We start from the raw sequence: 14705 nt of genomic DNA, 5'->3' as shown, positions 1-14705 counted from the left end.
ACTTAATGTGATCATCATTGATGACATCAACCTTAAATGGAAGTTGCCATACACACATTCGCTCACCCCTGCATGCAGTTCAGCGAAATCATCACGGAAAACTTTCACTAAGAAGCGGTGGTTTGTATATCAACAATCTTAAATGGTTTATTTCTGATATTAAAATAAATTTCCAAATATTCGAAGCTCTGATAATTTCTAATACCCTTCACTCATATGTTCTTAAATATTTTACATAATAACCTGACACCTAATATTAAAGAAGGGTCTTTAATATATTAGGTGTCAGGGTCTTTAATATATTAAAGACCCCCTATACACTCGGGTCTTGGGGGCGATTGTGAAAAGTGTGAGTCAGGAACAAATTTACTGATAACTACGGAATCGGACTCGCTCAACTATGTTTCAGTCAATACAACAATGTCCAGTGGTAGTTCACTCACAGTTTCTCATGGTAAAACTGTTTTGTTTTGCACAGATTGAATATTTATCACACCACTTGTTACCAAATGATATGTAAAAAGTTATGATGTTAAGGGGGTTAGCTTGTTAGCAGTCAGCCACAAATGAATTTCTTTTTAGTTCACTATTCACTATCATTTAGAGTAAGTAGATTAGCACGGGAGGATGCTGTATGGAATAGACAGAGGAAGGTATTTGACATGTGCGGTACAAGAGCCAATTGACATGTATTGAAACAAAGTAACCGAGATTCACAAAGACAATATAAATACAGTAATTTGCTCATTGTTAGCTTAGTAAATAAGAAAGTGAGCGAAGACATGTGTAGACTCCACACAATACTTCAAATACATATATATATAAAACAAAGTGTCCATGGAATTTGTGTACCAGTCGATTGAAGGGCACGAGGCAGGACCCAAAAGGTGAAGCTCAACCTGGGCAAAAACAACAGAACAAGTACTTCACAGCTTTAAGACTGGATTCGATAAAGAATTTGAAAGTCGAAATTAAATTATAACACAACAAGTACAAAAAATTTACAGCTAGTAAGAGGGACATAAGGGGCATCCCACTTCCCGAAGGCACTAATAGGCTGTTGTTGTTTTATATTCAGTTACTCTGAACTAAAAGTTCCCATTAGCACGGGCTATGGTGAGCCCGCAGTGGACTTACCTGGCACAGGAGCGGTGTTGTAACTCTACTGATAGGTAAATACTTCTCCAACACCACAACAACCCCCCTCCCCCCACCTCCCACCCTCACAGCCCATGTTGTTGTTTAAGATTCGCTACTTTGAACAACAAAATTCAAGTAGCACGGGCTATGGTGAGCCCGTTGTGGACTTACCTGGCACAGGAGCGGTGTTGTAACTCTACTGATAGGTAAATACTTCTCCAACACCACAACAACCCCCCCCCCCCCACCTCCCACCCTCACAGCCCATGTTGTTGTTTAAGATTCGCTACTTTGAACAACAAAATTCAAGTAGCACGGGCTATGGTGAGCCCGTTGTGGACTTACCTGGCACAGGAGCAGGGCTGTGACTTGTCACAACCCAGATGATTGATAAAGATTAAGCCACCCAAGAGGTGGCACGGGCATGAATAGTCCGTATGTGGTGGCCCTTTTGAGCCATTACCAGTATCAATAGAGTCACAACCCAAGTCGTACTTGAACTTGAATTGAACAGGGTTGTTGATTACCACGTAACATAATAGAAGTAGGATCCCCTTGATTGTTTCAATCGTAGGATATACCCTGTGACTGAACCAGTATTTATCAAGGTCTTTCCTCTGATTTATGATTATATTTATGAAAGCAGGAGAGAAAGTGTCAATTATGTTATCAAAAACCTTGAGTATATGTAGAGCAGTGTGCTGTTATTATTTTTCTATATGAGGAAAGTAGAGAAAATAGATCAAAAGCTAGCTACAAAACTTTACAAATTACACAAATCTCACGAGTTAGCCCGCAACGAAAATTTGAATATACCGCCAATAGAATAACACTCCCTCTAAGTCCACAGAAAATATTTACCGTTTAATAAATGCTACCAACGTAAAGTATATTGAATTATATATATACTTTAAAATATAATATATTACATACTTTAATTATATAAAATATTGATTGCTAGTTTGAAAACTGTATTTTTGGGGCGAAATCCTTAACGAGGTCTTTCGGGTCCTGTCCACACACACGAGGTGAGGCTCCTCCTCCTCTTCTCGGCTTTTCTCACCAATTTTTCCTGACTAAAACCGGCCGGTGCCGTAATTACTGTGAGTACACGTAGCCCAAGAGGCCTGGTGTGTGGTGTGGCGTACAGGAGGCAGGTGTGTGTAAGGGGAGGTGTGTAGAGAGCCACATGTGGAGGTAAACACACACTTGGGCGGCCATGGAGGGCCTCCCTGACGCTGTGGGGGCCCACACCGCGCTCCTTCCTTGGCCTCCCTCTCCTCCTGTGGTGGTGGTTGGGGGAGGATAGTTGTTGGTGCTCGGGGAGGATAGTTGTTGGTGCTCGGGGAGGATAGTTGTTGGTGCTCGGGGAGGATAGTTGTTGGTGCTGGGGAGGATAGTTGTTGGTGCTCGGGGAGGATAGTTGTTGGTGCTCGGGGAGGATAGTTGTTGGTGCTCGGGGAGGATAGTTGTTGGTGCTCGGGGAGGGTAGTTGTTGGTGCTCGGGGAGGGTAGTTGTTGCTCTCCTGTGGTGGTGGTCGGGGAGGATAGTTGTTGTTTGGGGAGAATAATTGTTGCTTGGGGTGGTTGTTTGGGGGAGGATAATTGTTGTTTAGGGAAGGATAATTGTTGTTTGGGGAGAATAATTGTTGTTTGGTGAGAGTAATTGTTGCTTGGGGTGGTTGTTTGGGGTAACTGAAATGGTGGTGGTTGTAGGGGGAGGATAATTGTTGGTTTGGTGGTTGTTAGGGGAAGATAGTTTGGATAGTGTTTGAGGTGGAATAGGGAGGAAAAGTGGGGTTAGGATTCTTGGCATTTTTGGTGGATTAACACAACCGTTACACCGGGAGCCTGGCGGCTGAGTGGACAGCGCTCGGGATTCGTAATCCTAGGGGGAGTCCATCCCCGGTGATGGCGGAAACACATGGGCAGAGTTTCTTTTGCCCTGATGCCCCTATTCACCCAGTAGTAAATTGGTACCTGGGAGTTACAGCTATTACGGGCTGCTTCCTAGGTGTGTGGAAAAAAATGAGTCGAGAGGCAGGCCAAAAGAGCCAGAGCTCAACCCCTGCAAGCACAACTAGGTGAATACTTGAACAAATCCACAAGGGCCGTGACGAGGATTCAAGGCAGCGTCTCGGATGCAGGTTCGAATCCTCGTCACGGCCCTTGTGGATTTGTTCATTTGATGCATCATGCAATTGTGATTTCTGTGTAGGTAAATACTTAATAAACCTAACCAAATTTAACGAGCTCGCAGCTTGCTTAAGCAGCAGGTAAAGTTCTTCCAGGTAGCAGACTGACTGGAGTTGCTATTTTTTGCTTTTCCAGTTTCCTCCTGTGAGTAGCGCAGAACTTTTTTTTTTCTTGGCAATATGGGGGTAATGGGGGTTCTCTGGCCATCATAATTGCAAAGCTTAGCATTCAATTCCCTGATTCTGTTATTAACACTGGGGAGAGAGAACTCCTCCCGCAGATTAGTTGTTTTGGCAGTTCTTTGGACCCCTAAGATTAACAGAGCTTCTGGCAACGTTTATCAAGTCCCTAGGACCAGACAGTATATGTCGGGGTCCTTTGCGCATATAAATGTTCACTTGGTGAGCCATCAATTTCCACTCAAGAAATGATTAGTAGAGTACTAGAGTTGTTAATATAGTGCGAAACTAGTCACCAATTAGTTTCTGTTGAAAAATTTTTGCTTCAATTGATAACCTTATTGAGAAAATCAGTTTGATCAGTGCCAGGGATTCAAACCTTGGACCTGGGGCACTTCAAGCCGGGCACCTCACTACGGGACCACGGCACGGTCAAAGTCGTACAACCTGGGGTCCAGAGGTAAGATTCATGGCTTGGGAGTATCAGAGTTGAGGGTTTGAATCCCCGCAGTGCTCCAATAACGTTTCCTTTTTGTCTATATATCATGTTAGTGTGGTTTTTGTGTATGTGAAGCTGGAGCATATGGTGAAGTCCATTACATGTACCAGTGTGCACATCCTTGCCGTTTTCTTTATTCTTGAGTTCTTATGCTATGTTCCTCACAAGAAGCTACAATACTTAAGATTGAAGTGATGGCATCTCAGAATATATTAAAATTAGGTTGTAAGATTGAAGTGATGGTATCTCAGAGAATATATTAAAATTAGGTTGTAGATTTATGGAACAAATTACAGGGTAACATAATAGGTCATCTTGATGATTTCGGGGCTTAGCATCCCCGTGGGCCCAGCCTCCTTTTTGTTACACATCCCCAGGCAGCAGCCCATAGCAGCTGTTTAACTCCCAGGTAACTATTTTACTGCTAGCTGAACAGGGGCATCAGGGTGAAAGAAACTGCCCATTTGTTTCCACCTCCACTGGGGATAGAACCTGGAACCTCGGGACTACGAATCCCGAGCGCTGTCCACTCAGCTGTCAGGCCCCTTAGAAGTTGGATTATTTTCAGCATAGGTTAGACAAATATATGAAGTTTAGGTAGATATAAATAAGAGTTACAGTATATGGGCCAATAGACCTTCCATATCCTTTATTTTTATGATAAAAAAAGAGGGTCATCATAGATGGATGTAACTATCTGTAATGTAACGCAGGGAGCCGGTCGGCCGAGCGGACAGCACGCTGGACTTGTGATCCTGTGGTCCTGGGTTCGATCCCAGGCGCCGGCGAGAAACAATGGGCAGAGTTTCTTCCACCCTATGCCCCTGTTACCTAGCAGTAAAATAGGTACCTGGGTGTTAGTCAGCTGTCACGGGCTGCTTCCTGGGGGTGGAGGCCTGGTCGAGGACCGGGCCGCGGGGACACTAAAAAGCCCCGAAATCATCTCAAGATAACCTCAAGATAACTAGTGTGGCACAAGGCATTCTAGTCATATTTTTAATGACTTTGACTACTGGAGTGAGCAGTAATCTAGGCCATGTAAGATATTGCTTTGTAGGTAATATTAGATCATAAAGAGAGGTTCAGTGTGCCATTTAAATATATTGCTACCAATTTTGAGATTCTTGAAATTGGCAGATGGCGGATTTCGAGGACGGAGCAGATGAGGTGGCAACCATCCAAGCCCCAGTGGTGGAGGCTCCTGAGCTGCCAGAAATTAAGCTCTTTGGCAAATGGTCACTTGATGATGTACAGCTTAGTGACATGTCTCTCCAGGTGAGCCTCATTTGTACTTAAAGTTCAAAGTTGCTAAGGCATGAGTTCTTTAACTGCTGATTATAGTCTTAATCATAGATTAAAATCATCTAAAAAATCTTAAATATAATGCAATACATCCTTTCATATGTGAATTAGAGAAAATGAACAATTTATATACATAACTAATATGGCTGAAATTTCAAAGTTAAGACAATGCATTTTAAAATCTGAAACGATCTGTCTTATATGTAGAGTACTGTATGTTGATATGTTGGAGTGGGATTAGGTGTTTTGCAGTATCCCGATTGCTTCATATTCTATTCCACAGCTATCAGTAGATTGTATTAGTATTTTCTTCAGTATATTGCGGCTTAATATTAGTTTATCAACAATGCTAATGAGCATTACTACTGCATTGTAGGATTACATTGCCGTGAAGAAATATTATGCCAAGTACCTGCCCCACTCTGCTGGTCGGTATGCGGCTAAGCGGTTCCGCAAGGCCCAGTGCCCCATTGTCGAACGCCTTACCAACTCCCTGATGATGCACGGTCGCAACAATGGCAAGAAGCTGCTGGCTGTTCGCATTGTCAAGCACTCTTTTGAGATCATCCATCTTCTGACTGGTGAGGTTAGTACTTTTACCCTCTTGTTTACATGAAGAGTGCAGCTTTGATAAAACTTGTATTAGGAGTAGTGCCGGACCAACTGGGCTGTGGAGGGTATGTGGGCCTGCGGGCCGCTCCAGGCAACAGCCTAGTGGACCAAACTCTCGCAAGTCAAACCTGGCCTCGAGCCAGGCTTGGGGAGTAGAACAACAACTAGAACCCCATCAACCAGTTAACAAGTGGTGAATTAAAAAATGTTAAAAATTTCAAAAATGTTTTGCTCTATTTAAACAAAAAATACCAGCTTATAGTAATGGGTGCAATAAATACACCCATCCCAAACCTTTGCAGGTACACCCCCCCCCCCCCCCCCCAAACAACCAAAGTAGACTAGAATTATTAAAAAACTGATGTTCAGTACAATACTCTTAGAATGAAAATTAGTCATACTTTCCATTTGAATCCAGAAAATGATTTCCATATCTGAAACTTTCTTTGGCTCATTTTGTGAAGTTTTGTAGAAAGTCGATTAAACTTGTATATAGTTAAATGGTGGCACCAGCTATAGTTTTGTTAATGCCACAAAATTATTTTTCTCATGACCTAAACATTTTTGGTAAAGAATTTTTCATGACAATTTTGCATTAACCTGAACAAATAATTGTTTAACCATTAGATTGCAGGTATCTTGGAGGAGCAAAAGATAGGGGGAAGGGGAGGGTAATAACTGTGTCAATACTTGAAATGTAAAGCATTATTTACCACTTTCCTGGTCTTGAAATGATCTCCTACCAGTGTATTGGAAATCAAAGCATAGATAGCTATAGCACTTGGATACTTAGTACATTGATACTTGGGCTGGATGGTAGAGCCGCGGTCTCGTTTCATACAGGTCGGCATTCAATCCCTGCCAGTCAGTGATTGGCCCATTATTCCCCCCCCCCCCCCCCTCCTTCACTGTCCCATCTCAAATCCTTATCCTGACCCGTTCCAAGTGCTATACAGTATAGTCATTATAGCTTGGCACTTTATCCTGATAATTCCTTCCGTCCCTCATAAGAGGAGCCTTACCGTAAAACCTTTGCCTAATTGTTACAATGCTCATGGAGATGGTGTGCACTAGCCAGACCTTTTAATGTTCCCCCTCCCCACCTCATTACTCCTACCCACCCATATCATATCAACCATGAAATAGTTTTGCACCAGGATGACATTACCTGGTGTAAGTGTGGACAGCTTTGTTGGATTTGATCCGACACCTCTGAAATGGCTGAGATTGTGAGGCTAGACAGAATGCTTGTAGAGGAAGGCTTTAATGATCAAGGTGGAGGCCGAGACCGTCAGTAGTTTCAAAGCGTTATATGACAGAGTGCTGGGAAGACGGGACACCACGAGCTTGGCTCTCATCCTGTAACTACACTTGGGTAACTACACTTAGGTAATTTAACGATCAAGAGGAAAATATTTTTAGATATTGAGCCCCACAAAGATTATTTTATCTTCAAACTTTGTGGAGCCAAGAAAGAGAAACCTTCAGAAGCCCAGAGACTCAAGACCCTTAAGACCATGGGATAACAAGAATTCGATTCAAACAAGTGTTAATGATGAGAAAGGGAGGCAGAAGACCTGAAGGAAACTGGCATTAGAGGAGGACAACAAAAAGGAAAAAAGACATGGATGTAATCCCAAAGCTAACACCAGAAATTTCCAGGATAACTTCAGTTGTACATATATTGGAAGTTTAACAATTTTTTTTAGGCCTTTCATAATAATTGAAATCAACACCAAAAAAGCTTATATTTTGAGGATTTAGGCCATGTCAATTCTGATTTTTTTTTTTAACTTTTCAAAAAGTGGTCATTGTGGGTACAGAGTATGCAGCAATGTACTGTGTTTGCCAGTGTATAAGTATTGTGTGTAATTTTTTAGCACGTTTTATCATATATTGCCATAATTATTGAAAATTATGTTTTAAGTGGTTTTGAAAGGGGGGGGAAACATGATTTTGTACATATAAGTACAATATGTACTTGGTGATAGACCAAAAATGTGCACACTGTCCACTGTTAAAAATACGATATATGTAGGCTAGTAAATTTAGTCTCAATGTCATTAGTGACAATTTTAAACTATTTGCAAGGTTTGCACCTATTAGAGCCACTTTAGATTCAATAACTACTGTGGTGTCGAAAGAGTGCTAGATAAAATTAGAGAATTCGCTAACACCACAAGGGTTATGTTGGCCCGATGAGTGGAGTTTGATAGTACTCTCTAGACAAGATTAGCGAGTGATTAGTGCATCTGACGTGTGTGTATATATTGTGCCATAATAGCCAGAGTTGCCCAACATGGCAAATTTTCCTGAAATTTTAAACTTTTTCAATATTTTCTCTTGTGGAATAGTTTGTTATACTTTATATTGTGAATTTTTGTAATTGGAGCCAACAGAAATTTGACAACCAAATCTTACCGAGTCAGAAAATTAATGTTCTTAATGTGTAAATTTGTTAAAATTTATAATTTTTAAAACTGCAAATAATGAAAATTGCTGTCTGTTAAGCAAATAAGAGCCTTGTTAATTAGGCAATTAATGCATTTCTGGCTATTAGGTATTACATATATTGATACTGCTAAACAGCTTGGAGCTCTACAATCATTATTTAAGTTATTAATAAAGTGTGGTTTCAGAATCCAGTTCAAGTTGTGGTAAATGCCATCATCAATTCTGGTCCTCGTGAGGATTCTACCCGTATTGGTCGTGCTGGTACTGTAAGGAGGCAGGCTGTGGATGTGTCTCCTCTCCGACGTGTCAACCAGGCAAGTTGTATTGACAATAAATTGCAATACAGGCAAGGTGTATTGGGATTCATTGTAATTTTTATTAACTGTAGAGACAACCTGGTCTGACTTATTACTTTTGGGTTGAGATTTAGGTAGGGTTGGACCCCTTGAGAGAGGGGTCATTTGGGACCTGGTTGTAAACTGATGGTGTGTTGGATTCCAGGGAAAGCTAGTAGGGCAAGGCTCAAGATGAGCTATGGGTATGGAAAGCTAGAAGCATGCTAGCAACAGTCAGAAGTAGTATATTATTGTACTTGCCTGTGTGTGTCGGGTGGATGGCAGCTCTTGGTAGACAGGATGTGTGCAAGCTGTCTGTTAAGTTTGATATGTAATGATTTGGCTATATCCAATTTCTTTGTATTTTGATGATTTTGGTGTTGGTGGTCAGGATATATTTGATAGTCTGGTTGTGTGTAGAAATGTGATGTTTGATGGAGCCTTTCTTGTTTGTGAATTGTCAAGTTTCTTGAGAGATGTCCTACCTATATATGGAGATCATTGAGGCTTGACAGTTTCAAAGTGGCCATGTAAAGGCATAACATTTCTCTTTAAGGCATTCTGTTTGGATAATTCATGAGCAATTCTTACTCTTGTATAAGGCTTGTAATACATAATCAGATTAAATAAATAAGTCTTGGGACGGCATATAAGTTATATAATTAAATCAGATATTGTTGAGGATTTTTGTATAATTTTAAGCATTATATATTTAATTTTAAATTATGCACCTATTAGAGCCATGATAGCGTTCTGCTGTTGTGGTGTCGAAAGTGTGCTATACTAACTCAAAGGTTTTGCAAACGCCCCTGTATTAATAAGTGGAGTTTGGTAACAACCTTTGAACATTTACTTAAAATATTTCTTTTTGTGTCTCTTCCCCCCCCCCCCCCCCATTGCATCTTGCTCATAAACTATCCATTTGCAGGCCATCTGGCTCCTGACAACTGGTGCACGTGAGGCTGCTTTCCGCAACATCAAGACCATTGCAGAGTGTCTCGCTGATGAGTTGATCAATGCTGCCAAGGTACGTGTGGCCGATTGGTGAACTTTTATAAATTCAAGTTGTCGGTAGATTAAGCCCATGCCTGGCATGAATTGTTATAAAGTAAGTTCTACATCTGCAGCTTCATAAGTGCGATAACAGGAACTATATTTGAAGTTTAATTTAAAATTTGCAAAGACTGCCTAATTTAATCCAGCACACTAACATTTAGAATCAGTCTGAAAAATTAATAAAATTAAAAAGCATATGATGTAGGTAGGTGGTGGTAAACTTTTGTTGTATTTTTCAGGGATCGTCCAACAGCTATGCAATCAAGAAGAAGGATGAACTTGAACGTGTTGCCAAGTCTAACCGTTAAAGTGGAAATAAATATTGTTCTTTGCACAGTTGTTTAATAAGTCCTGATCTGAATATTGGAAAGATTTCACTTGGTGTGGCAGTGTGAGCTACTTTTCAAAGGGCTGAACCTGGTCAATAGTAGTGATCCTGTAAGGGCATAAGCATGCCAATCCTCGTTGTTTTTTCCCCAGTTTTCAAAATTACTACTTTGTTCTTGCCAAACATTGCCAATTTTATTAATTAATTTTTATAAGTTAAAATATCCACAAATACAGTATTTTAAATTTGGTGCAGGAATAAATTATGCACCAAAAAGTAATTTTAAATATGTAATACGGAAAAATTCTAATTCGGAAATTTTATGGTTTGCTTCCCAGCCTAGGGTTAGGGCTAAGTCAATTATGAACAAGTCTTCTAAGCATCTGGTCCCCAACCTTATAGTCTCGTCTATAGATATGTTAAAATATTTTATGAAAATAACTGACTTTAAAAGTTTAGAATTTCAAAGGAATAGAGATGGTATGCAGTCAGACTGACGGATCCTGTAAATGTTGATGTTACAGGGTTATTATTGATGCTAAACTTTAATTATTCCCATGTTTGGATACGGCAGTTCATGTCTCTATGCTTAGATATGGCAGTTTATAATAATGTCCCTATGCTTGGATAATGGCATCCTAGTATAGACCTCGTGTAACACTATAAAGTGTACTTGAACAGAGCCGTTCATGAGGATTGTTTGGATACAGAAATTCAAGATCTATTCTGTGATACAGCAGTTCATAAGGTACATATGCTTTGATGAAGTATGCTGGGATTCGGCAGTTAACCCGTTCTCACTATAACATAGTACCTATGTAGAGAGAAACTAAAATGCTTGTTTCTACGCTGCTAATGTTCATAGTTCCCCTGTGATAGATTTCCAGTTATTACCTATCACCAGACACCACCTATTCCTCGTGTACCATAGTATGTCCCATAGTACCCGTTCCATCGCCGTAGACCGCGGAATAGTCTGCTCCAATTTTAATGATTGCATTTTCCAGTCCCAATAAATTGAAATTTACGCACTATTTACCATGCGGTTCGAATATCATTGATCAGCTACATAAAGTTGAAGGCTCGTAAGTTTTGTCTTTGAGAAATTTTGGTAGTTCTCAGTAAAGCATAGTAAGTACTAGAAATTATTATATAAAATGATGGTACTGTGGCTAATCAATATTATATACAATAGTGTGTGCTTTGAAAATCTAAAGAGAATGGATTGTAGGAACATAAATAAAAAACGATGTTACATAGGAATCGCTGGGAAAACGTTGGCCAAAACCACACTAATAAGTGAAGAGACGACGACGTTTCGGACCGTCCTGGACCATTATAAAGTCCATTGTGGTCCAGGACTGACCGAAACGTCGTGGTCTCTTCACTTTCTAGTGTGAGGTTTGGTCAACGTTTTTCAGCCTCGTTATTGTGACGCTTTAGCTGTCTATGGGGTACACTTGCAAACAGGATGGATATAGGGTCCACAACAAGTCACATGGTGTTAATGGGGTCTTCTACTAACCCAAATAGATAGGTATGGGGTCCACTATATGTCCACAGGATGGGTGTTATCTTGGTTATCTTTGAGATGATTTCGGGGCTTAGTGTCCCCGCGGCCCGGTCCTCGACCAGGCCTCCACCCCCAGGAAGCAGCCCGTGACAGCTGACTAACACCCAGGTACCTATTTTACTGCTAGATAACAGGGGCTTCAGGGTGAAAGAAACTGCCCATTGTTTCTCGCCGGCGCCCGAAATCGAACCCGGGACCACAGGATCACGCGTACAGTGTTCTGTCCGCTCAGCCACCGGCTCGGGCAACGTAAGATCAATTGCTGCCCGCAGGGTGGGTATGGGGTCCACTACTGACCCGCAGGGTGGGTATGGGGTCCACTACTGACCCGCAGGGTGGGTATGGGGTCCACTACTGACCCGCAGGGTGGGTATGGGGTCCACTACTGACCCGCAGGGTGGGTATGGGGTCCACTACTGACCCGCAGGGTGGGTATGGGGTCCACTACTGACCCGCAGGGTGGGTATGGGGTCCACTACTGACCCGCAGGGTGGGTATGGGGTCCACTACTGACCCGCAGGGTGGGTATGGGGTCCACTACTGACCCGCAGGGTGGGTATGGGGTCCACTACTGACCCGCAGGGTGGGTATGGGGTCCACTACTGACCCGCAGGGTGGGTATGGGGTCCACTACTGACCCGCAGGGTGGGTATGGGGTCCACTACTGACCCGCAGGGTGGGTATGGGGTCCACTACTGACCCGCAGGGTGGGTATGGGGTCCACTACTGACCCGCAGGGTGGGTATGGGGTCCACTACTGACCCGCAGGGTGGGTATGGGGTCCACTACTGACCCGCAGGGTGGGTATGGGGTCCACTACTGACCCGCAGGGTGGGTATGGGGTCCACTACTGACCCGCAGGGTGGGTATGGGGTCCACTACTGACCCGCAGGGTGGGTATGGGGTCCACTACTGACCCGCAGGGTGGGTATGGGGTCCACTACTGACCCGCAGGGTGGGTATGGGGTCCACTACTGACCCGCAGGGTGGGTATGGGGTCCACTACTGACCCGCAGGGTGGGTATGGGGTCCACTACTGACCCGCAGGGTGGGTATGGGGTCCACTACTGACCCGCAGGGTGGGTATGGGGTCCACTACTGACCCGCAGGGTGGGTATGGGGTCCACTACTGACCCGCAGGGTGGGTATGGGGTCCACTACTGACCCGCAGGGTGGGTATGGGGTCCACTACTGACCCGCAGGGTGGGTATGGGGTCCACTACTGACCCGCAGGGAGGGTATGGGGTCCACTACTGCCCGCTGGGTGGGTATGGGGTCCACTACTGCCCGCTGTGTGGGTATGGGGTCCACTACTGCCCGCTGGGTGGGTATGGGGTCCACTACTGCCCGCTGGGTGGGTATGGGGTCCACTACTGCCCGCTGGGAGGGTATGGGGTCCACTACTGCCCGCTGGGTGGGTAAGGGGTCCACTACTGCCCGCTGGGTGGGTAAGGGGTCCACTACTGCCCGCTGGGTGGGTATGGGGTCCACTACTGCCCGCTGGGAGGGTATGGGATCCACTACTGCCCGCAGGGAGGGTATGGGGTCCACTACTGCCCGCTGGGTGGGTATGGGGTCCACTACTGCCCGCTGGGAGGGTATGGGGTCCACTACTGACCCGCAGGGAGGGTATGGGGTCCACTACTGACCCGCAGGGTGGGTATGGGATCCACTACTGCCCGCAGGGAGGGTATGGGATCCACTGCTGACCCGCAGGGTGGGTATGGGGTCCACTACTGCCCGCTGGGTGGGTATGGGGTCCACTACTGACCCGCAGGGAGGATATGGGGTCCACCACTGCCCGCTGGGTGGGTATGGGGTCCACCACTGCCCGCTGGGTTGGTATGGGGTCCACCACTGCCCGCTGGGTGGGTATTGGGTCCACCACTGCCCGCTGGGTGGGTATGGGGTCCACCACTGCCCGCTGGGTGGGTATGGGGTCCACCACTGCCCGCTGGGTGGGTATGGGGTCCACCACTGCCCGCTGGGTGGGTATGGGGTCCACTACTGCCCGCAGGGTGGGTATGGGGTCCACTACTGACCCGCTGGGTGGGTATGGGGTCCACTACTGCCCGCAGGGTGGGTATGGGGTCCACTACTGCCCGCAGGGTGGGTATGGGGTCCACTACTGCTCGCAGGGTGGGTATGGGGTCCACTACTGACCCGCTGGGTGGGTATGGGGTTCACTGCCACCTGTTTATTTTATTTTATTTATTTTGAGATATATACAAGAGTTGTTACATTCTTGTACAGCCACTAGTACGCGTAGCGTTTCGGGCAAGTCCTTAATCCTATGGCCCCTGGAATACGATCCCCTGCCGCGAAGAATCGTTTTTTCATCCAAGTACACATTTTACTGTTGCGTTAAACAGAGGCTATAGTTAAGGAATTGCGCCCAGTAAATCCTCCCCGGCCAGGATACGAACCCATGACATAGCGCTCGTGGAACACCAGGCGAGTGTCTTACCACTACACCACCGGAGATTTATATATACAAGAGTTCTTACACTTGTACAGACACTAGTAAGCGTAGCGCTTCGGGAAAGTCCTTAATCCTATGTGTAGTGACATTTTAATTAAAAAGACGTAATTAGAAATTACGACTTTTTATACCGAAAATATGCCAATTACTGAAAACGGCGATGGGTCATATTTTGCCCAAACCCCCCTGCAGTTTTCAAAATATCTGAAATGTCGGAAATTTAGCTCCTGAGCGTGATTTTTGAGCCAAATTCTGACTCTCTGCACCTATTTTCATTTTCAAATTTCGACTTTTTATGCCGAAAATATACCAATTACTGAAAACGGCGATGGGTCATATTTTGCCCAAATCCCCCTGCAGTTTTCAAAATATCCGAAATGTCGGAAATTTGACTCCTGAGCGGGATTTTTGAGCCAAATTCTGACTCTCTGCACCTATTTTCATTTTTAAATTACGACTTTTTATACCGAAAATAGGCCAATTACTGTAAACGGCGATGGGTCATATTTTGCCCAAACCCCCCTGCAGTTTTCAAAATATCGAAAATAT

At 44.1% G+C, this 14705-nt stretch overlaps 1 protein-coding gene across 2 annotated transcripts; it reads left to right on the top strand.

Moving 5' to 3' along the window:
- Positions 1-2127: 2127 nt before the first annotated feature.
- LOC123757177 (uncharacterized) lies at positions 2128-10105 on the top strand. 2 transcript variants are annotated; one of them, XM_045740633.2, is made up of 6 exons: positions 2128-2168; positions 5152-5289; positions 5693-5902; positions 8568-8696; positions 9646-9744; positions 10013-10105. In XM_045740633.2, exons 2-6 carry the CDS (start codon positions 5152-5154, stop codon positions 10079-10081), a joined length of 645 nt encoding a protein of 214 aa, XP_045596589.1. In that variant the 5' UTR covers positions 2128-2168; the 3' UTR covers positions 10082-10105. The 2 variants fall into 2 exon arrangements, with proteins under 2 accessions (XP_045596589.1, XP_045596588.1); XM_045740632.2 differs by having other exon boundaries at positions 2133-2243.
- The last annotated feature ends 4600 nt before the right edge of the window (positions 10106-14705 follow it).

The sequence above is a fragment of the Procambarus clarkii genome, chromosome 13 (genome assembly GCF_040958095.1).
Source record: "Procambarus clarkii isolate CNS0578487 chromosome 13, FALCON_Pclarkii_2.0, whole genome shotgun sequence".
In the NCBI taxonomy this organism is placed as follows: Eukaryota; Metazoa; Arthropoda; class Malacostraca; order Decapoda; family Cambaridae; genus Procambarus; species Procambarus clarkii.
Note: the sequence above shows the minus strand (reverse complement) of the source record. Positions and strands in the feature narration are given on the sequence as shown.